Source organism: Elephas maximus, chromosome 10 (genome assembly GCF_024166365.1).
Source record: "Elephas maximus indicus isolate mEleMax1 chromosome 10, mEleMax1 primary haplotype, whole genome shotgun sequence".
In the NCBI taxonomy this organism is placed as follows: Eukaryota; Metazoa; Chordata; class Mammalia; order Proboscidea; family Elephantidae; genus Elephas; species Elephas maximus.
The window spans coordinates 6,659,870-6,684,764 of record NC_064828.1 but is presented as its reverse complement, the minus strand read 5'-3'; the positions used below and the strand labels follow the sequence as shown (position 1 = coordinate 6,684,764).

The 24,895-nt window shown below is 40.4% G+C and overlaps 1 protein-coding gene across 8 annotated transcripts in view; it reads right to left on the bottom strand.

The window, feature by feature from the left end:
* Positions 1-24,895, bottom strand: part of CEP152 (centrosomal protein 152) — a 143,236-nt gene that overhangs the window by 73,280 nt on the left and 45,061 nt on the right. For 6 of the 8 annotated variants that reach the window (XM_049898550.1, XM_049898552.1, XM_049898547.1 and 3 more), the window contains exons 7-12: positions 18,755-18,898; positions 16,988-17,127; positions 14,905-15,105; positions 9,177-9,324; positions 6,869-6,960; positions 5,745-5,908 (exon numbers count right to left, since the gene is read on the bottom strand). In XM_049898550.1, coding sequence (XP_049754507.1) covers positions 5,745-5,908; positions 6,869-6,960; positions 9,177-9,324; positions 14,905-15,105; positions 16,988-17,127; positions 18,755-18,898 — 889 coding nt within the window. The remainder of the gene's footprint in view (positions 1-5,744; positions 5,909-6,868; positions 6,961-9,176; positions 9,325-14,904; positions 15,106-16,987; positions 17,128-18,754; positions 18,899-24,895) is intronic. The other 2 variants (XM_049898548.1, XM_049898555.1) reach the window with 1 other exon arrangement.

Sequence of the window (24,895 nt, the reverse complement as noted above, 5' to 3'; positions counted from 1 at the left end):
AATTGGCAAAATAATTCTATTATGAAATCATTCTGCATCCCACTTTGAAATGTGGCGTCTGGGGTCTTAAATGCTAACAAGCGGCCATCTAAGATGCATCAATTGGTCTCAACCCACCTGGAAAAAAGCAAAAGAAAATGAAGAACACCAAGGCCACACGACAACTAAGAGCCCAAGAGACAGAAAGGGCCACATGAACCAGAGACCTACATCATCCTGAGACCAGAAGAACTAGTTGGTGCCCGGCCACAATCGATGACTGCCCTGACAGGGAGCACAGCAGAGGACCCCTGAGGGAGCAGGAGATCAGTGGGATGCAGACCCCAAATTCTCATAAAAAGACCAAACTTAATGGTCTGACTGAGACTGGAGGAATCCCGGTGGCCATGCTCCCCAGACCTTCTGTTGACACAGGACAGGAACCATCCCCGAAGAAACTCATCAGACATGAAGGGGACTGGTCAGCGGGTGGGAGAGAGACGCTGATGAAGAGTGAGCTAATTATATCAGGTGGACACTTGAGATTGTGTTGGCAACTCTTGTCTGGAGGGGGGATGGGAGGATAGAGAGAGAGGGAAGCGGGCAAAATTGTCAAGAAAGGAGAGACTGAAAGGGCTGACTCAAGAGGGGGAGAGCAAGTGGGAGTAGGGAGTGAGATGTATGTAAACTTATATGTGACAGACTGATTGGATTTGTAAACGTTCACTTGAAGCTTAATAAAAGTTATTAAAAAAAAAAACTCCCAACAAAAAAAAGCCCTGGCCCGGACGGCTTCATTGCAGAGTTCTACCAAACTTCCAGAGAAGAGTTAACACCACTACTACTAAAGGTATTTCAAAGCATAGAAAATGACGGAATACTACCTAACTCATTGTATGAAGCCACCATATCCCTGATACCAAAACCAGGTGAAGACACCACAAAAAATGAAAATTACAGACCTATATCCCTCATGAACATAGATGCAAAAATCCTCAACAAAATTCTAGCCCATAGAATTCAACAACATATCAAAAAAATAATCCACCACGACCAAGTGGGATTTATACGAGGTATGCAAGGTTGGTTTAATATTAGAAAAACCATTAATGTAATCCACCATATGAATGAAACAAAAGACAAAAACCACATGATTTTATCAATTGATGCAGAAAAGGCATTTGACAAAGTCCAACACCCATTTATGATAAAAACTCTCAGCAAAATAGGAATAGAAGGAAAATTCCTCAACATAATAAAGGGCATTTATACAAAGCCAACAGCCAGCATCACCCTAAATGGAGAGAGCCTGAAAGCATTTCCCTTGAGAACAGGAACCAGACAAGGATGCCCTTTATCACCACTCTTCTTCAACATTGTGCTAGAGGTCCTAACCAGAGCAATTAGGCTAGACAAAGAAATAAAGGGCATCCGGATTGGCAAGGAAGAAGTGAAATTATCTCTATTTGCAGATGACATGATCTTATACACAGAAAACCCTAAGGAATTCTCCAAAAAACTACTGAAACTAATAGAAGAGTTTGGCAGAGTCTCAGGTTATAAGATAAACATACAGAAATCACTGGGATTCCTCTACATCAAGAAAAAGAACATCGAAGAGGAAATCACCAAATCAATACCATTCACAGTAACCCCCAAGAAGATAAAATACTTAGGAATAAATCTTAACAACCATGTAAAAGACCTATACAAAGAAAACTACAAAGTACTAGTGCAAGAAACTAAAAGGGACCTACATAAGTGGAAAAACATACCTTGCTCATGGATAGGAAGACTTAACATAGTAAAAATGTCAATTCTACCAAAAGCCATCTATACATACAATGCACTTCCAATCCAAATTCCAATGACATTTTTTAATGTGATGGAGAAACAAATGACCAACTTCATATGGAAGGGAATTACTGAAAAAGAAGAAGAAAGTGGGAGGCCTCACTCTACCTGATTTTAGAACCTATTATGCAGCCACAGTAGTCAAAACAGCCTGGTACTGGTACAACAGACACATAGACCAATGGAACAGAATTGAGAACCCAGATATAAATCCATCCACATATGAGCAGCTGATATTTGACAAAGGCCCAGTGTCAGTTAATTGGGAAAAAGATAGTCTTCTTAATAAATGGTGCTGGCATAACTGGATATCCATTTGCAGAAAAATGAAATAGGACCCATACCTCACTCCATGCACAAAAACTAACTCCAAGTGGATCAAAGACCTAAACAAAGACTAAAACGATAAAGACCATGGAAGGAAAAATAGGGACAACGCTAGGAGCCCTAATACAAGGCATAAACAGAATACAAAACATTACCAAAAATGACGAAAAGAAACCAGATAACTGGGAGCTCCTAAAAATCAAACACCTATGCTCATCTAAAGACTTCACCAAAAGAGTAAAAAGACCACCTACAGATAGGGAAAAAATTTGCAGCTATGACATCTCCGACCAGTGCCTGATCTCTAAAATCTACATGATTCTGTTAAAACTCAACCACAAAAAGACAAACAACCCAATCAAAAAGTGGGCAAAGGATATGAGCACGCACTTCACTAAAGAAGATATTCAGGCAGCTAACAGATACATGAGAAAATGCTCTCGATCATTAGCCATTAGAGAAATGCAAATTAAAACTACGATGAGATTCCATCTGACTCCAACAAGGCTGGCATGAATTCAAAAAACACAAAATAATAAATGTTGGAGAGGCTGCTGAGAGACTGGAACTCTTATACACTGCTGGTGGGAATGTAAAATAGTAGAACCACTTTGGAAATCTATCTGGCATTTTCTTAAACAGTTAGAAATAGAACTACAATACAACACAGAGATCCCACTCCTCGGAATATACCCTAGAGAAATAAGAGACTTTACACAAACAGATATATGCACACCCAGGTTTATTGCAGCTCTGTTTACAATAGCAAAAATCTGGAAGCAACCAAGGTGTCCATCAATGGATGAATGGTTAAATAAATTATGGTATATTCACACAATGGAATACTGCGCATCGATAAAGAACAGTGAGGAATCTGTGAAACATTTCATAACATGGAGGAACCTGGAAGGCATTATGCTGTATGAAATCTGTCAGATACAAAAGGACAAATATTGTATAAGACCACTATTATAAGATCTTGAGAAATAGTATAAACTGAGAACACATATTTGTGGTTACAAGGTGGGGATGGAGAGAGGGTGGGAGAGGGTTATTTACTGATTAGTTAGTAGAAAAGACTATTTTAGGTGAAGGGAAGGACAACACTCAATACACGGAAGGTTAGCTCAACCAGACTGGACCAAAAGCAAAGAAGTTTCCGGGATAAAATGAATGCTTCAAAGGTCAGCGGAGCAAGGGCGGGGGTTTGGGGACTATGGCTTAAGGAGACTTTTAAGTCAATTGGCAAAATAATTCTATTATGAAAACATCCTGCATCCCACTTTGAAGTGTGGCGTCTGGGGTCTTAAATGCTAAGAAGCGGCCATCTAAGATGCATCAATTGGTCTCAACCCACCTGGATCAAAGGAGAATGAAGAACACCAAGGTCACAGGATAACTATGAGCCCAAGAGACAGAAAGGGCCACATGAACCAGAGACTTACATCATCCTGAGACCAGAAGAACTAGATGGGGCCGGGCCACAACCGATGACTGCCCTGACAGGGAGCACAACAGATAACCCCTGAGTGAGCAGGAGAACAGTGGGAGGCAGACCCCAAATTCTCATAAAAAGACCCGACTTAATGGTCTGACTGAGACTAGAAGAATCCCGGCGGTCATGGTCCCCAAACCTTCTGTTGGCCCAGCACAGGAACCATTCCCGAAGACAACTCATCAGACATGGAAGGGACTGAACAATGGGTTGGAGAGAGATGCTGATGAGGAGTGAGCTACCTGTATCAGGTAGACACTTGAGACTGTGTTGGATCTCCTTTCTGGAGGGGAGATGCTAGGGTAGAGAGGGTTAGAAACTAGCAAAACCGTCATAAAAGCAGAGACTGGAAGGAGGGAGCGGGCTGACTCATTGGGGGAGAGTAAGTAAGAGTATGGAGTAAGGTGTATATAAGCTTATATGTGACAGACTGACTTGATTTGTAAACTTTCACTTAAAGCCCAATAAAAATTATTTCAGAAGAAAAAGCTAGAAATAGAACTACCATATGATCCACCAATCCCACTCCTTGGGATATATCTTAGAGAAATAAGAGCCTTTACACAAACAGATATATGCACACCCATGTTCACTGTGGAAACCCTGGTGGTGTAGTGGTTAAGTCCTACGGCTGCTAACCAAAGGGTCAGCAGTTCGAATCTACCAGGCGCTCCTTAGAAACTCTATGGGGCAGTTCTACTCCATCCTATAGGGTCGCTGTGAGTCAGCATCAACTCGAGGGCACTGGGTTTATGTTCATTGCAGCACTGTTTACAATAGCAAAAAGATGGAAGCAACCAAGATGCCCATCAACGGATGAATGGATAAATAAATTATGGTATATTCACACAATGAAATACTACGCATCAATAAAGAACAGTGAGGAATCTGTGAAACATTTCATAACATGGAGGAATCTGGACTGCATTATGCTAAGTGAATCAGTCAGTTGCAAAAGGACAAATATTGTATAAGACCACTATTATAAGAACTCAAGAAATAGTTTAAACACTGAATAAATTATTCTTTGATGGTTATGAGAGGTGGGAGGGGGGGTGTGAGAGAGTATTCACTAGTTAGATAGTAGATAAGAACTACTTCAGGTGATGGGAAAGACAACACACAATACAGGCGAGGTCAGCACAATGGAACTAAACCAAAAGCAAAGACGTTTCCTGAATAAACTGACTGCTTCGAACGCCGGCATAACGGGGGCGGGAGTTTGGGGAACACGGTTTCTGGGGACATCTAAGTCAATTGGCATAATAAAATCTATTAACAAAACATTCTGCATCCCACTTTGAAGAGTGGCGTCTGGGGTCTTAAACGTTAGCAAGCGGCCGTGTAAGGTGCATCAATTGGTCTCAACCCACCTGGATCAAAGGAGAATGAAGAACACCAAGGACACAAGGTAATTACCAGCTCAAGAGACAGAAAGGGCCACATGAACCAGAGACTACATCACCCTGAGGTCAGAAGAACTAGATGGTGCGTGGCTACAACCAATGACTGCCCTGACAGGGAACACAACAGAGAACCCCTGAGGGAACAGGAGAGCAGTGGGATGCAGACCCCAAATTCCTGTAAAAAGAGCAGACTTAATGGTCTGACTGAGACTAGAAGGACCCCAGTGGTCATGGCCCCCAGACCTTCTGTTGGCCCAGGACAGGAACCATTCCCAAAGCCAACTCTTCAGACAGGGACTGGAGTGGACAATGGGTTGGAGAGGAATGCCGGTGAGGAGCGAGCTTCTTGGATCAGGTGGACACTTGAGATTACGTTCACATCCTATCTAGAGGGGAGGTGAGAGGGTGGAGGGGGTTAAGAGCTAGTGAAATGGACAGGAAAAGAGAAAATGGAGGGAGGGAGTGGGCTGTCTCATTAAGGGGAGAGCAACTGGGAGTATGTAGCAAGGTGTATATAAGTTTTTGTGTGAAAGTTTTGTAAACTTTCACTTAAAGCACAGTAAAAATTAAAAAAAAAAGGAACCTCTACTCAGCGCATCATTTCCTGCCTGGTGGCACCTGTTACCAGGGACCATCAGTATTGATAATGGAGGTTCTTCTACAGTGAATTATCCAATCAATACCTGTTCATTTTGGATTTTTTCCAGTTGACTTTTTTAATACCCAAATCCACATATGATTCAGTAAGTTCTATATTTAATTCTCCTTCTGAGTCTCTCGACAGTATTCCTAGTTTTGCAGCAGACTCATAGAGAGAAATTTCATTTTTTAGTTCTTTTAGTTCTTCCTAAAACACAAAAATATTGAAAAATTACTTTCCTATATATACACATATATACACATAAAAGAACAGTCATTTTATCGATGCTTCAAAATTTGTTCTAATGATCAATGGGGAGCAGAAAAACTTCTAATACATTAGTAGCATATGTTATAATTTATTTATAATTATCCATGATGGACTATAAGCTGTACGTGGTATATACTTCTCACCAAGGGTGTTGGGTTTCACTAAATGTATATTGTGCTACTGGTAGGACCAATTGTAGCAAATGAATTAGAGGTAAACATTTGGACAAAAAATAGTATTAACTTCAAAAAAAAACAAAAAAAAACTGCTATAGTTAGCAAAAGTGACCCAGAAGTCCAGCTATAAGAGCAGCTATAATACCAAGTCGATCACAGAGGGCTGCCTTACAGACCAAAAAATGCATCTAAATTACATTTACAGTTTTCAGTGGCCAGCATATGGCAAGTTTCCGAACAAAGTGAATTAATTAATAAGCAGGCAAACTTGAGCAGTTAACCTCAGGTCTCCCTCTCTGACATTCTGCCCTCCATGAAAAGCATGCTGTGAGCTTAGAGGGCATGGCAGCCCTTGCTGGTTTATTAGAGGTAACGCAGCCAGCCAGGCCAATGGCGTTGTACTGCAGACTGCCCTCGGTAAAGAGGCAAAACGCCCCTGATCCCATGGAAAAAGACCTCAGGAGCACATGAAAGCAGTCACCAGTGCTGCTCTGCTAGACTGCATGTTCTTCACGCTTGCAGATAAGCTCATCTCTGGGGCACTCCCACAGAGGAAAGGACATGTCACGTTAGGAAGATGGCAGGTTTCTCCGGATATGCAGACCTGGGCTTGGCCACCCAACAGTGCGGGGAAGACGGAGAAATCTGAGGTCCAGAAACCTGACAAGATCCCTGCCTAATTGAGTCACCCCTAGAGTCTCTTCTAAGTAGCAACACTTACCTGAAAAGCCTTGTTCATGTTTTCACTCATAGTATATGCCTTTTGTGCTTGCTGCAGCTGTAGCCGTAGCTGAGCCACTTCCTGTACTGAGCCTACGAGGGAAAGCATCACAGAATACACTAAACATAAAAAGGCAAAGTACCTATGATCTATCAAAAAACTTGTGTCCACCGAGGCTACAGATGGTGGCGTTCTGCTCTGATCTCCACCATCTTTTTAAGTGCATAAAGACAGAGAGTTAGTGGGACCCAGAGACCTACATCTGGCTGAGACACTTCCAGGATTTGAAATGACTTCCCCGTACGTCCATGGGGCATTGAAGACATGGGCTACCGTGACCTTGCTGTGTGTCCACCAGCCACATCTACAGACCTCGACACTCCAGAAACCCTTAGCAGAAGCATAACATTCCAACTCATAGAAAGACAAAGAAAAAATGCTGAACCCATTTCTGAACTTCCAATAAGAAAACTACATCTTGCTGCCTTTGGCTTCTTTCTAAATGCTTTCGTTTTCACCACCCCAACCTCCATCTGTGAAAGCAGCACATCAGGGTTGTGCTTCCGAAACTTCAGTGGCCTGATATTTTAAAAGTACTAGGGGAGGCTCCCATCTGAAAGGGACTTTATCAGGTTTCTCCAAAAGAAAATGCCCATCTGGGAAACGGTTAAGCAAAATAATGATGGCACATTACGCACCTAAAGTAATTCATATGTTCAAAGTTTTTAAAGGAAAAATGCTCACCGAATAATACCATGTGGGAAAAAAAGGATTAGAAGTGAAATAGGGATTAAATGGGAAATTAATTTGCTGTTTGAACCTTCACCAAAAACAAAAATTTTTTTAACTGCATACATAGCTTGGGGATCAAAGATTAAAGACTTCCAGTCTTCTACTGAACTACCTCAGCTAATGGAATATAAGAAAGTTGTGAAAGGAAGACTTTTCCCCCTTAAGAAGAAAAAAAAAGGAATGAAACCTGTTGCCGTCGAGCCACCTCTAACTCATAACGATCCTACGGGACAGAGCAGAATTGCTCCACTGCGCTCCCAGAGTGGCCAGCGGGTCTGAGCTGCTGAGCTTTTGGTTAGCAGCGGGCTCTTAACCACTGCGCCACCAGGGCTCCTTTTTCCCCATTACATTTATTATTTGTAATAACTTCACAGGCTTATCTTTAAAGTCTCTTTGTCTTTAGTATTAAGACAAAGTCTCTTTGTCTTTAGTACTAAGAAAAACGTAATAGTAATAAAATGGAACTTACTACTAAGTAGCAAAACAAACACACAAACTAAATAGTTAGCAGGGAGCTAAACAGAGTATGATGCAAATTTTGCCACCTCCGCAGCCACAAAACACACACACACACACACACACACACACACACACACACACACACACACACACACATTTAGGCCATCCTTTAGTACTCTGAGCTTTTGAATAGCCCACTCTTTCAAACATTGTACCATCCTTCTGCCTTTCACATGCCAAAGTGTGACTTTCACATACCAGTTAATGAAAACCCACTGAGCTATTTCCACAGGGGTGCTATTCACCAGCAAACAGGGCAGTTTTGTCTGTACACTAGTGTTTGTGCAAACAGTTGATTATTCTATTGCCTTTTATTCTAATACCATTTTATAAAAATTAATAAGAAGTAAAAGTGCTGTTGAATCTAATAATACGAAGCCTAAGTCACAAACTTAATACCAAGGAGAGCTTACTAGAAATCTTACGCACGCCAAAACTGTAACTCTCTGGCCTCAACTGAATACAGTGGACTTAAACCAGTTAAATGGCTCTACCACTGCAAGGGGGGAAAGAAAAAAGTAAAAAAGGTATATAAAAGGGTAGAAATGTGTCACCAAAGATGAGGTATAAAAAAGTAAAATAGAGTGAAATTTTATAATCATTTTCAGCTTTTAAGGATATAACTCACCTTATAACGTACACTTTATTACCTGATTTTTGCACATTCAGCTTTAGTATGTTTTCAAAAATGTGCTCGGTACAAAAGCAGGGAATTGTCTATGTGTGTGCATTCATTTGATTTGAAACAAATACACCCAAACACTAATCAGAGTTATCTGTGGGTAGCAGGATTATTAGTTATTTTTACTTGTCTATGTTTTCCAAATTATGTAATGAAAATACCATACCATTATAATGATTAATGTTTAACAAAAAAAATAAACTAGTCACCAATTAATTATCCTTTCTGTCCCTTGGAGATATTTCATAAGTTAGAGATCCTATGTTCTCTGGGTACACTGAACTGTTGGGGAGACAATACCAACCAGACACCTACCTGATTGCAACAAGCCGGCACACTGCTTTTGACTCTCCTCTAGACTTCTGGTCAATCTGCTAATGATCTCAGTCTTTTCTAATTTGGTTGCTTCTTGAATCCTTTCCAGTTGTTTTATGTGATCTTTCAATTGAGAGCAAGTGTCTTCCTAAATAGAAAAAGTGTCCAAGAAGTCATTTTCATTTTCAGCTATTAAATATTGAAGTAAATTTATGATAAAAAAATTTTTTTTTTTAATTTATCATAAATTTACGATACATAATTAGATTTTAAGTCAAATGTAAAACAGTCAAATGGCAACATCACCTTGTATACAAAGTTAAGTGCACAGGATTGGGAGTCAGGAAAACGAGCTTGTGTGGCCTCAAGCAAATCATTAATTTCTCAGTCTATTTCTTCTTTTGAAATCATGTAAGAAAGGTTGAATTAGATGATTTCTAAAGTACCTTTCTGCTCTGCATTCACAAGACACTGTTAATCTAAAATCAGACTGTACTTAAGCCAGAGGAAACTTCTCATACCCCCCTCTGCATCACACACTGTCAGTGTAGGTGTATGTTCAGCATTCAACCTGTGTGCTGAGCAAACAATCCGAGAAGCTGGACTACGTGAAGAAGAACAGGGAATCGGGGTTAGAGGAAGACTCATTAACAACCTGCGCTATGCAAATGGCACAATCTTGCTTGCTGAAAGTGAAGAGGGCTTGAAGCACTTACAGACTACAGCCTTCAGTATGGATTACACTTCCTGTAATCTTTCATCTAAAGTACAATAATAATAATAACTTATTGACTTAAAAATAAATAAATGAAATCATACAAAAAAAAAAAAAAAAGGCTCACAGGCTGAATCCTGGGCAAATGGTACACAGCATGGGGGCAGCAGGGGAAGGGAGTGAATTGACTGAAGTTACTGAAAATGTCTGAAAAAATAAGTAATGAGGGTAATTTTAAGCAAGAGCTTGAAGCAAGGAGAAGGATTTCGGGACTGATCCATAGGTTAACGTAAAGCACAATAACACCTTAAGAATACTAACACAGAAGTTCCCTTAAGGGCAGAGGAAAGGAACTCTGAGGTCTACCATTTGAACTTAAAAATTCATGTGCACCTTGTATTCTCTTCATAATGTAAGGAGCCCTGGTGGCACAGTGGCTCGGCTGCTAAACGAAAGGTCAGTGGTTTAAACCTAACAGCTATTCGGCGCGAGAAGGATGTGGCAGTCTGCCTCTGTAAAGATTACAGGCTTGAAAACCCTATGAGGCAGTTCTACCCTGTCTTAAAAGGTTGTCATGAGTTGGAATCAATTCAGTGGCAACGGGTTTGGTTTTGTTTTCTTGGATATTTCATGATGTAGCTGTGTTTGCTCTAAATTTTTTTCTCCCAATTTTTTGAGCAAAATGACGCTTCTGGAAACTGGTCCATGTTTATTCAGTCCTGCAAACCTCCTGGCAGACTGCTGCAGAGTTCCAGGCCAGCTTGAGGAGCATGGTTCTAAGGTGCCAAAGGAGCACCTTAGAACGTGTAGAACACAAGGAGTGAGCTAATACTAACGACACTACTAACGTGTGTGGGAGGGGGGCGGTGGTGACCAAAACTGATCTGCGGTAAACACCAGTGAGCTAATACTAACGACAGTACAAACATGTGTGCTGGAGGGGGGAGGGCAGTCAACACTGATGTGCGGTAAACGCAATGAGTGAGCTAATACTAACAGCAAGAACGTGTGTACGCAGAGTGGGTGGGGGAGCCAACACCGATATACGCTAAACACAACCAGTATGCTAATACTAACAGTACTAATGTGTGTGCAGGGTGTGGGGGGGCAGCCAACACTGATGTGCAGTAAACACAATGAGTGAGCTAACACTAATGACAGTACAAACGTGTGTGCGGAGGAGGGGGGCAGCCAACACCGATATATGGTAAACACAATGAGTGAGCTAATACTAATAGTACTAACACGTCGGGGGGGGGGCAGCCAACACTGATGTGCAGTAAACACAATGAGTGAGCTAATACTAACGACAGTACAAACGTGTGTGCGGAGGAGGGGGGCAGCCAACACTGATGGGCAGTAAACACAATGAGTGAGCTAATACTAACAGTACTAAAGCGTGTGCGGGGGGGAGGGCAGCCAACACTGATGGGCAGTAAACACAATGAGTGAGCTAATATTAACAGTACTAAAGCGTGTGCACGGGGGGAGGGCAGCCAACACTGATACGCTAGGGAGGGCACAGCATTTTTACAAGAGGCTGGGAACCGGCAAAAGGTCAGAGAAAACAAGGTTGACGTTAAGAACACTGTGAACAAAGAAAAGGCAGGACTGGCAATACTTTGACTACATGCAACTATCAACTAAACCATGGTGTTTCCTGTTGACAATTTCATAGACTCATAAAACTGTGATGTTTTAATACCAAAATAAATACATAAGCTGAGGGGTTCCATCGTTTCCATGATTAGTCTCACTAAGAACACAGCTCAAGACTGAGAAAGGCAAACATTTTTTAAGACTAAACGAGACAAGTGTGATAATACAGAATAGCTAAATCCATGAGGGCCAAGAGAGCTGCATAGGGTTCTGGTGCACAGAAAAGTGAGGATTAGACTACACGGACGTCTGCAGGAGTCTCTCAGCCAGCAGACAGTGCTTAAAGTGGAGTTTGTAAATGTAACATTAAAGGAAAGGTAAAAAATAGACCAGGTGTAGGCCTTAATCTACAAACCAAGGTCCCTGAAGTAAAGGGTAACCACTTTCACCAAAAGGTGAAGATTTCAAAAAGACCAGAATGAGGAAAGGTTTTATACCATGGAGGAGATAATCTGAGAGCTGGGTAAGGGTTCCCTCTGCAGATGGGAGGAGGCAGAAGGTACCTTGGAGGAGAGGCTATAGGAGAAGTTTGCTATTAGAGAGTTCTCTCATCAGGGGAACACCATGAGCTCCAAGAAGCTATCTCTTCCCATCTTCTCTGTCACACTAAAAAGCCCCAGAGGAACTCAGCCAAAATGGAAAGAACTGACAGAATATTTTGTGAATGGGCATATTCTTTTCTACCCATAAAAGCTGATGGCTTCAAGAAAACACTAATAGTATAATTTTACAAGCCATGTATTTCAGAAAATACACTAGTTACGAAGATATTAAAAAAAAAAAAAAAAAAGCCAGCTGTATCATGGAATACTACTCCTCCCATTACATAGGTCCTGTGTTGAATTTTGTCTTTCAAAATATAATTAAACATAAATACAGCTTGTTTACATCCTGGTGCTTAGCTTGGTTTGTTGAACAGAAGAAATAACGATTAGCCTACAATGTAGTTGTAGTCCTTTGCTACCAAGAACAACTGCATAAAGCAAAGATTTTCAGCTTCTGCAAAGGGAGGCATGACGCTCCCGGGATATCTGAATAAGCTCACGGGTCTTCTCCAGAAAACTGCATAGACTCACATGCAAAAGAAAATCATGCTCACAGTTTGGACTCCCTGGAGACACCAGGTTAACAATCTCTATAACTAGCACATTTTTCTGTGTCAACATCTACTCTATTCACATTGTACACATACAACACACATGTGTACAACAGTGCGTGACCACATGAGAGCCACTCAGAACCTAGATACTGGCCACTCTATTCAGGTTCATCCAAGTACATTATCCAGTCATTTGTACCTCACCCCTATTTTCCAAGAGTTGTTTTACTTTTCTTTGAAATCTGTTGAATGGAGTGTACTGGGGAAAGGTTTATCTGAAAGGGAAACATTTTGCACCTCCGCAATGACTTCTGTAAAGAAACACAGGGCAAAAGGCGAAATGCGGCGTGCAGGTATGCACGGTTATCGGTTACCTAAGGAAATCCAGAGCAAGCTCCCTGTGTAGCTCACAGTCATGCACTTCTCTAATGGCAGACAGCTCTCTCCCCAGCTCCAGGATGACTTTACAGCACCTTCCCCATCAGGAATCTCAGTTTGGACCCTGAGATAGTATAAACCGAAGCTAGTTAACTTGACTTTGATAAAAATTCCTGCTGAGCCAGTTGATAGCAAAAAGACAGCACAGAAGAGATACGGTGAGAAACATTCCCAGAAGGAAGAAGCTGTGAGCACTCTGGAACCACCGGTCTGCAAAGTAACTATGCACTTACGATACAAGCACAGGCTGCCGTCAGTCCTACACTCCACAAGCAAACAAAGGCTCCATCACAGCTATGGAAAAGGACCTTAACCAACAGCTTTAACTTAGTCTGAAGCACGGTCAGTAGAGAACCAAGACTCTGTTCTCTCTTCTAGTCTAGGGTTCTTCTACTGAGGGTGGGTAAGAACGGAGGATGAAGGGCACAGGAGTGGAACTCCTTCTAGGTCATCCCATATGCACTTGTGTCTGAGGCAGCAGTAAATGGAGACATCTTCCAATTAACCCAGCAGGGAAGGCCACCAGGCCCCCTTTTTTCCAGTCATCCAAGGAGGTCCACTCTCCAAGTCCAACTAACTTTAATGCTACCATCCAAACACAGCCAAAATTAATAAAACTACATCTTAAATTATATTTACATTTAAATATTCTATGAAGTAGATTTTTCAATAATTTGGCATGACTTTCATTCTTCTCCATCATTATATATCCTCCACACTGATCCAAATTCAAAATACTTTCCTACATAAATGGAATACGAACATAAATAGGAAAACGCATCTAATAAAAAATCCCATATCCATATGAAACAGTACACAGACAATTGGGGATTCATCCGTAATTGAAGATTGTATTTGCCACGATCCCCTCAATAAATTAAAATAATCAAGAGTAGGTAATATAAACTCTTCTGATTTTTTAATAATGTATTCTACTTTATTATTAGGTTGAACATATAAAATTGCCAATAATGCAATCTTACATGGTTCTACATAAAAGCATGAAAAAATTTAGAGTCACCTGTATAAATAAGAAATAACAACCTAAATCAGGATAAATTTTAAGTGTGCTGGGATTTTCCATACCCTTTTTTTTTTACATCTTATTTTTCTTCTCTTCTCTCCCTGGGTTAAATTCATTCTGAAATTACATTAAGAAAAATGCATTCTGAATGAAGCCTAGGGTTTCAGAGCACAAGCAAACCCACCAGCCGACTCAGTCACCCTTAGCTGAAAAGATTTTATTCCCTTTTGGGAAAAGATAAAAAATTGACTGTGAAATACGCTCAAGCTTTAAGTCTACATGATTTTAGATCGGACTTTCTTCCCTATTTTATTAACTACTTCCAAAATGACCTCTTCTCCTAAAAACTACTTCTAGATAGTCTTTACTGGCAGGTGAATGACCAAATTCTGGGAGACCCAAGAAGTGCCTTCCACTGGCTAAGGTCCCAGGACAAGCTCTCAGGCTCAGGCCAGCTACCAGCACACTCATTCATTTCAGTCTGGGTTTATTCTAGGGAAACGACAATTCATGTGCTCTGACAATATGTATAATACCTACAAATAAAAAAACTAGTAACTTGAGCATGGAGAAAGTACAAACCAACCCTACATGAGGAAGGAGTTTGGAAATTAGGCCTTCATGACAAACACGTAGATAAATCTTTGACTTTCAAGTTTCACGCACAAACTCTTACCATAAAACTCCTAAGATTTCTATGTTAAAAATGATGTTGTGAACCACAAAATGGCAGTTACAAATAATAACCAGTTTTACTTGTCACTAATAGTTGCTCATCTGAAATCATCCCAACCTGTTCCTGAAGTGCAGTAACTGTAGCATCTAAATTCTTCTGTAAGGAGAACACCTGCTCTTCGTACTTCTTCGTGAGGCCCATAACTATGCTCTCATGCTGCTCTCTAGCTCGATGAAGTGACTCAGAATGATGAAGGTCCAGCAGTTGCTGCTTCAGGCTTTCCAGAGCCATTTCAGTTGTTCTGGACTTCTTGATCATCTAGTAAACACACACAGGACATCCATTTTACAGTACTCTGACTATGTGCTCTATGGATTTTGACTCTGAAAACCAACCTGTTAAATGAAGGCAGAGAAGAAGGGGTCTCCCCACGGTGGCTCTAGTTCCTTCAGATGTCCCTCGCCGGGGCCCACCAGGCTGTGGGTGGTTGGAAACTTACTCACTGAGAACATGAATTTTGTAGTTACCTAAGGAGACTGGAAGAGGCTTCTGCAGAGCATAATGACAGTGTGGGTGTCAGAGCAGGAATCCGCTGGTTTGCACTGCCCAGTGAGCAAAGTGTGGGGCAGGCCAATTGTTAGGTCACAGAAAAAGGACAACAGTTTTTTGAAAGACTGATGAAACCTGCCAATGGTACTTATTAAAAATAAAGTTTTGAAAGCTGCAACTGTAGACTTGGTGTGGTAGGCAGAATATTGCACTCTTTCCCAGAGATGTTCATGTCCTAATCCCTGGAAACTATGACTATGCCATTTAAGGCAGCAAGGGAGAATGAAGGCTGCAGATGGAATTAAGGGCGCTAATCAGCTGGTCTTAAAATAAGGAGACTATCCTGGATTATCCAGGTGGGCCCACCGTCATCATAAGGATCCTTAAGTGGAGAAGATCAAGGCAGAAGAGTACGAACCAGAGAGACTCAACCAGCCATTGCTGGTTTTGAAGACAGAAGGGGGCCACAAGCCAAGGAATGTGTGCAGCCTCTAGACGCTGGAAAAGGCAAGCAAACAGATTTTTCCCTAGCGCCTCCAGAAAGAAACACAGCCCTGCTGACACTTTGATTTCAGCAAAATTGGTGGGACCCATGTTGCACTTCTGGCCTCTACAACTGCAAAATGACAAATTTGTGCTGTTTTAAGCCACTGAATTTGTGGTAATCTGTTACAGCAGCAATGGGAAACTAAGACACTTGCTGACTCTGTTGCCTTTATTTTTGTATTTATGCTACCCTATCTTTTAAATGCAATTTGTAACTTATAATAAGATTACAAAGTTGCAACTTTTTACTACATAAAAACATACCATAAAGCTATAGCCATGATAGTATCAGAGCAGAAATAGATAAATACATAAGATAAAAGTATATAGATTAGGTCAATTTTGAATAATATTCACTCTACATTTCTTGACCACCTACTACATACCAGGTACAGTGGCTAGGTGGTGGGGTGACAAGGTGAGGGCAGCCCAGTCTTGCCCTCAAGGTATTCTCAGTCTATTATAATAGATGCGATCATGTGCACGGAGAGGAAAGCAAGGACAACTTGTGAAAGGAAAGCCTGTGGGCAGGGCTTGTTCACCAACTGGCAGCCTGCGTAGAAAGGGCATTCTAGAGAGGGGTCAGCACATACAGGTACGAAAGCACAATAGAGGCTGTGGCACCTGAGGGAAGTAGGGATACGCAAGAGTCAGCTGCTCACCTTGATGCCATACTTCAGCCCACAGGTTAGCAGGGTCACTGAAAGGCTTAGGCAAAGGAGTAACATCATCAGGACTGTATTTCAGAAAGATTACTTGGGCAAGATAAAATTTGTAGAAGGGATAAAAGAATAGAGACTATTTAAGACTTAAGCAATAAGATGGTAAAAGCCTCAGTTAGGGACATGGGGGTAGAAATGAGGAGACTCAACAGGACTTACTGGCTAACTGGATGAAGGAGGAGGAGGCGGGGATGGAGGCCTCCAGGTTTCTGGTGCAGATGATTAGGGGACTGGGAGCACCACTCCTCGAAGGGAAGGGAAGGTGAAGTAGAGACAAACCTCTAAGTTCATCTAAATTTAGTTCTCTCATGTCAAAAGTTTTGTTAAATAAGTAAACTTTACACCATAATTTTTATCAGAAATAATCATGGCAAAATATTTACCTGTTCTTCACTGGCTTTTAATGCCTGTATTTGGGTTTCCAGTGCTTTTATTTGTGCTTCAAGCTGCATCTCCCTCTCTCTTCCATTCTGAAAAAGTTTCTGTGATTCTCGAAGACTGAGGGCCAAACCATCCTTTTCATCTAGGGCATTAAAAATGTTTATATAAATAATACATGACTGCAGAGGGGCCTAAACTGTCACAATCCTATCAAATACCAGATCTATAGCACACATAAATGTTGCTGAATTAAATTCAGTTTGGACAAATGAACTTCAGTTGACTTATAGAAAGCTAGATAAAGAAATTATTCAAAACAGAATGCCTAAGTGACAACGTAAATTTTAGAGTATTAGAACCACATCCTCCAAAAATCTTACTGTATCATTTTCAGGATCCAAAGACGTCCTAACAAAGGTTTCAGCATCTATTTACTTGAGAAGCTGCACTGATGGAATAAGTCACCACTGATGATGTGCCTGAGGACTGGAAGCCTCCTACACCCATCTGCGAGTTGACTCCACCGCACACAACACATGTACCTGCAATAAACTCCACTTAAATCCGCCTAACCTTAAATTCTTCCTACATAACTTTGCTGCAACAATTTACAAGTTCTTCTCTCAAAATAAGTTTCATGAACATTACAGAAAGAGACATTTTCACTATCAATTAAGTTTGAAATGAGGTGGAATTCAGTCATAAAGTTATTCTACAAACAAATGTTCAACATTGACCAAGGCTACAGAAAGCATGAAGAGTAAGCGATTATAACCCAAGGCTACAGAAAGCATGAAGAGTAAGCGATTATAACCCAAGGCTACAGAAAGCATGAAGAGTAAGCGATTATAACCCAAGGCTACAGAAAGCATGAAGAGTAAGCGATTATAACCCAAGGCTACAGAAAGCATGAAGAGTAAGCGATTATAACCCAAGGCTACAGAAAGCATGAAGAGTAAGCGATTATAACCCAAGGCTACAGAAAGCATGAAGAGTAAGCGATTATAACCCAAGGCTACAGAAAGCATGAAGAGTAAGCGATTATAACCCAAGGCTACAGAAAGCATGAAGAGTAAGCGATTATAACCCAAGGCTACAGAAAGCATGAAGAGTAAGCGATTATAACCCAAGGCTACAGAAAGCATGAAGAGTAAGCGATTATAACCCAAGGCTACAGAAAGCATGAAGAGTAAGCGATTATAACCTAAGGCTACAGAAAGCATGAAGAGTAAGCGATTATAACCTAAATCTGTATTTACTCTACGTACTTCTCCCAGATACGGTGCTCTTTTCTCACTGGCACACCCTAAAGGAGTTGAGGGTCACTAGCTCTTACTTGGATTAAAGCTTCATGCTAATTTGTAGGCCCAGAAAATGCCCCATTGCAAACTAAGCAGGAGCCTGTGGGAACTGGAATATTTACCCAAGGTAAACTGCAGAAGGAATCAACAACTTTCTAGAAAAAAATGCCATCACCAAACTTAACTAATCGTCACTGATTCTAACAGTCTCAAGAGAGAAAAGGAAGGGGAATAAAAAGGATAGAAAGAAAAAAGGAAGAAAATGAGGCCCTCAAAACAGTATGGTCTAGAGAGAAGTACCCCAAGACCTGGAGTCAGAAGTCTTGGGTTTCTGGTCTGCTCTGTCTGCGAACCCTGTGACCAGGTTCTTCACCTCTCTAAGCTTCAGATCTGAAATGAGGTTGCTGGACAAGGTGTCTAACTCTGGGGTACCTCAAAAATGACAGTGCCCAACAGTTGTTTTCTTACCTTTGATTATCAGAAGCTGGTGATTCAGATATCTAATCTGACGTTCACTTTCATTTAACTTTTCAGCTAAATTTTCTAGTTGTCTTTCTTTTGCTTTGTTAAGAACCTGAAGTTGAACAATCTGCATATTGTCTGCAGAATCTGCTTTGGAATTAAAGACAATTCATAATATTAAAAACATTCCAAATATAAACTTGTAGTCATTTAGGGCAGTGCTTTTCAAACTGTGGATAATACTATTAGGGTATTATGGAATCAATTTAGCATTTCTTTAAAAAAAACAAGATTAGAATAAAATAGATCAGAGTGCATCACGCGGTAAGAACAAGTAGTTAGAGATACTTGCTCATATAGATCAACACTGGGTACTGCATCACAGTGTAAAAATGTACTTCTTACCGTGGCCACTGTCTGAAAGTCATGGCTTTAAGGTATAAATCCTGAATCACTACCTTTTGGCCAATTAAAAGAAGTACATACGAATTGCAATGGAATGAAGTAACACACTCTTGTTAAAAGAAAAACAGTGCTTCAGCTTCTAGAAACCATTTTTAAAGAACATTTCTAGACACCTTTCCCACAATACCTGTACTCGTATTCACGCCGGTCCATAACTGTTGAATAAATAGATGAATAAAGAATTCTGAAGTCTTACTTGAGAAAGGACTAAGGTCATTTTAAGGACCTCTTGAAAATGATTTGGGGGAAAAGAATGAGAAAATGATTGGTAGTAGCAGAATAACATAATGATAAATGCTCATTTTCCACCAGAACACTGCTTCTCTAAGCTTACAATTAGTAATAAATCCATTAACTGAGCTTTAACTACTTGCTAACAAAATAATCCACTTCCCTTTTTAAAAAGAGATGGGATAAAACCAAAAAAAAAACAAAACAAAACTGACAATTGAAAATCTTGTTAAAGCCCACAAATTCCTCTCCAGACCTCACGGCACACAGGGCTGGCCCAGGAATGAGCAGACTACAAGCTCTACCTCAATTCAAACCCATTTCCTTCAGCTACTGTTGCTAAGAAGCTGCAATCACTAAATTTGATACTGCCGTTAAATTATTTAACTACCTTCCAAACGTCAAATTTACGCAAATTTTTAACCAACTTAAACAAAAAATAAACCAACCTGACAGAATGCAGATTGTTAAGAAAAGTAATGGGAGACGGACCCAAGATGGCAAAATAGACAGATGCTTCCAGCGAGCCCTCTTTACAACAAAGACCCAAAAAAACAAGTGAAACGAGTATATTTATGACAAGCAAGGAGCCCTGAGCATCAAAGGCAAGCTCAGAAAAAGAACAGAGGGGCAGAGGGAGGAAGGCACCGTTCAGAAGCAGAGAGGAGTTAACGGACCTGAATTGCAGGGAGCCCTCAGGCACCATTCCCGGAGTGGAGGTGGCGGGCTGGAACTAGCGTTCAGCCGCACTTTCCCCAGGGAGAAGCAGCCAGCCACAAAGCCTACTCACACATCCAGAACCAGAGAAGAACGGTGCTCCCGGCAAAAGCTAAGTACCTGAGTGTATCTTACCGCGCTCACCCCCAAGCCAGTTTCAGTTTCCCTGGGCCTGAGATAAGCATTGTTGAGAGCCTAGAGCCATCCTCCCAGCCTTGGAGAAGGAAAAAATTTGCAACTGGGGGAAAAGATAATTTGCCAGCTCCACTAACCGCAGAAGCTCAGGACAGAAGTGGCTCCTGTCCAGGTACAAACGGTCCATGGGCTTTCAGCACATTTCTGCTCTGCATGGACCTGTGTGAGCCAGTTCAGAATAATAGGCCCTTGTTGGCAGACTCCAAACGTTTCAGCTGTGAGGTATAGAGGTGGGTGTTTGATGGTTGACATTGCTTTGTCTATTAAACAGGGTCCTCACCTACCCATATCAGGGGCCGAAGGACTCATAGCTCCACTGACTCATAGCTCCACTCAGGTCACCCAGCCACCTGTGACAGGGGTCCAAGGATAACTGGTACCTCTCAGTCCTTACAACCAAAAACATCGGGTGCCCATGGCCCATCTGCAGAACCCACCCACCTGCACGCTCTAGGGAACAGGGATGCGCTTTCTTCAGGGACAGTCGGGGATCAGTTCTCAGCCCCCTGCTTTGTTCAGTGTGTGACGCCCTGCTGTGATCAGATACCGGTACCTACACCAATCACCACTGCCCCCCTAGGACTCCAGGACAGAGCCTCTACCACACACTTGATGATCAGCTACCTGGACACCTGAGCTGAATTCATACAAGAAAAGTGAACGGACTCCTAGACTGATATACCTGATAACAGCTCTACCCATCTGGAGACAAGACGCCAGAACTCCAAAGCCGAAAATAAACAAGCTAGCTCACTCAAGCAACCCATCTGGGCATATCAAAACAAAGCAAAGCAAGATGCTATGACACAGTAAGCAAGCATAAACTAATACAGTAACTTATCGATGGCTCGGAGACAATACTCAGTATCAACCCACATAAAGAAACAGATCATGATCACCTCAACAAGCTATCAAAACAAAGAATCCAGGGATCTTCTAGATGAAAGTGCATTCCTGGAATTACCAAAGGCACAATACAAAAATTTAATATACAGAACCCTTCAAGACATCAGGAAAGAAATGAGGCAATACGTAGAACAAGCCAAGGAACACACAGATAAGGCAACCGAAGAAATTCGAAAGATTACTCAGGAACATAATGAAAAATTTAATACACTAGAAAAATCCATAGACAGACAGCAATCAGAAATTCAGAAGATTAACAATAAAATTACAGAATTAGACAACTCAATAGAAAGTCAGAGGAGCAGAATTGAGCAAGTAGAAGCCAGAATTTCTGAACTTGAAGATAAAGTACTTAGCACTAATATATTTGAAGAAAAATCAGATAAAAGAATTTTAAAAAATGAATAAACCTTAAGAGTCATGTGGGACTCTACCAAGAGAAATAACCTATGAGTGATTAGAGTACAAGAACAGGGAGGGATGACAGGAAATAGAGAGAGAATTCTTAAAGACTTGTTGGCAGAAAACTTCCCTGCTATTGTGAAAGATGAGAAGATATCTATTCAAGATGCTCATCGAACCCCACATAAGGTAGATGTTAAAAGAAAGTCACCAAGACATACAATCAAACTTGCCAAAACCCAAGAGAATTTTAAGAGCAGCTAGGAATAAACAAAAAGTCACCTACAAAGGAGAGCCAATAAGAATAAGCTCGGACTAATCGGCAGAAACCATGCAGGCAAGAAGGCAATGGGAAGACTTATTTAAAAAATGGAAGAAAAAAATTGCCAACCAAGAATCATATATCCAGCAAAGCTATCTCTTAAATATGAAGGTGAAATTAGGACATTTCCAGATAAACAGAAGTTTAAAGAATTTGTCAAAACCAAACTAAAACTACAAGAAATACTAAAGGAGTTCTTTGGTTAGAAAATCAATAATATCAGGTATCAGCCCAAGACTAGAACACTGGGCAGAGCAATCAGAGGTCCACCCGGACAGGGAAATCAAAAAACAAAGCAGAATTAAAAAAAGAAAACTTCAAAACAGGGTAACAGCGATGTTATTATATAAATGACAACGTTAAAACAATAAATACGGACTGAGAAATGTAACCATAGATCTTCCATATGGAGAGGAAGATAGGGCAATACAATGAAATAAAATTTAGGTTTAAATTTAGAAAAATGGGGGTAAATAATAAGATAACCACAAAGGAGACAAACCATCCTACTCATCAAAATAAAATGAGAAAAAAATAGAGACTCAGCAGAAACAAAATCAACAACAACAAATGTGAGGAAAGTACAATATATAATCTACTCATAACATAAAATTAGGTGGGAAAAAGAAACTGTCAAAAACACCCAAAAAAGACATCAAAATGATAGCACTGAATTCATAACTATCCATAATTACACTAAATGTAAATGGACTAAATGCACCAATAAAGAGACAGAGAGTGGCAGAATGGATTAAAAAACACAATCCATCTATATGCTGCTATAAGAGACACACCTTAGACTTAGAGACACAAACAAACTAAAACTCAGAGGATAGAAAAAAAATATATCAAGCAAACAACAAGCAAAAAAGAGCAGGAGTAGCAATATTAATTTCTGGCGAAATAAATCCACCACAAAACATAAGGAAGGACACTATACAATGATTAAAGGGACAATATATCAAGCAGATATAGCCATATTAAATATTTATGCACCCAATGACAGGGCTGCAAGATACATAAAACAAACTCTATCAGCACTGAAAAGTGAGACAGACAGATCCACAATAATAGTAGAAGACTTCAACACACCACTTTCAGTGAAGGATAGGTACGTCCAGAAAGACGCTCATTAAAGACACGGAAGATCTAAATGCCACAATCAACCAACTTACCTCATAGATGAATACAGAACACTCCACGCAACAGCAACCAAGCATACTTTCTTTTCTAGTGCACATAGAAAATTCTCTAGAATAGACCACATATTAGGTCCTAAACCAAGCCTTAGCCGAATCCAAAACACTGAAATATTACAAAGCATCTTCTCTAACCACAAGGTCATAAAAGTGGAAATCAGTAACAGAAAAAGCAGGGAAAAGAAATCAAACACTTGGAAACTGAACAATACCCTGCTCAAAAACAACTGGGTTACAGAAGACATTAAGGATGAAATAAAGAAACTCATAGAATCCAATGAGAATGAAAACACTGCCTATCAGAACCTTTGGGACACAGCTAAAGCAGTGCTCAGAGGTCAATTTATATCAATAAACGCACACATCCAAAAAAGAAGAAAGGGCCAAATCAAAGAACTATCCCTACACCTTGAAAAAACAGAAAGAGAACAACAAAAGAAACCCACAGGCACCAGAAGAAAACAAATGATAAAAATTAGAACAGAACTAAATGAAATAGAAAACAGAAAAACAATTGAAAGAATTAACAAAGCCAAAAGCTGGTTCTTTGAAAAAAATGAACAAAATTGATAAACCATTGGCCAAACTGGAAAAAGAAAAACAGGAGAGGTAGCAAATAACCCTAAGAAGAAATGAGTTGGGCGATATTACAACAGACCCAATTGAAATTACAAGAATCATAAAAGATTACTATGAAAAATTGTACTCTAATTTGAAAACCTAGAAGAAATGGATGAATTCCTAGAAACAACATTACCTACCTAAACTAACACAAACACAGGTAGAACAACTAAATAGACCCATAATAACAAAGGAAGAAATTAAAAAGGTAATCAAAAAACTCCCAACCAAAAAAAGCCCTGGTCCGGATGAATTCACTGCAGAGTTCCACCAAACTTTCAGAGAAGAGTTAACACCACTACTACTAAAGGTATTTCAGAGCATAGAAGAGGACAGAATACTCTAAAACTCATTCTATGGAGCCACTATATCCCTGATACCAAAACCAGGTAAAGACGCCACAAAAAAAGAAAAATTACAGACCTATATCCCTCATGAACTTGGATGCAAAAATCCTCAACAAAATTCTAACCAATAGAATTCAACAACATATCAAAAAAATAATTCACCATGACCAAGTGGGATTCATACCAGGTATGCAGGGATGGTTCAACATTAGAAAAACAATTAATGCAATCCATCATATAAATAAAACAAAAGACAAGATCCACGTGATTTTATCAATTGATGTAGAAAAGACATTTGACGAAGTTCAACATCTATTCATGATAAAAACTCTCAGCAAAATGGGAATAGAAGGAATATTCCTGAACATAATAAACCCAAACCAAAAAAACCCAGTGCTACAGAGTCGATTCACAGTAAAGGGCATTTATACAAAGCCAACAGCCGACATCATCCTAAATGGAGAAAGCCTCAAAGCATTCCCCTTGAGACCGGGAACCAGACAAGGATGCCCGTTATCACCACTCTTATTCAACATCGTGCTGGAGGTCCTAGCCAGGGCAATTAGGCTAGATAAAAAACTAAAGGGCATCCAGATTGGCAAGGAAGAAGCAAAATTATCTCTATTTGCAGACTACATGATCTTATACATAGAAAACCCTAAGGAATCCTCAAGAAAACTACTGAAACTAATAGAAGAGTTCAAGATAAACATACAAAAATCAGTTGGATTCCTCCACACCA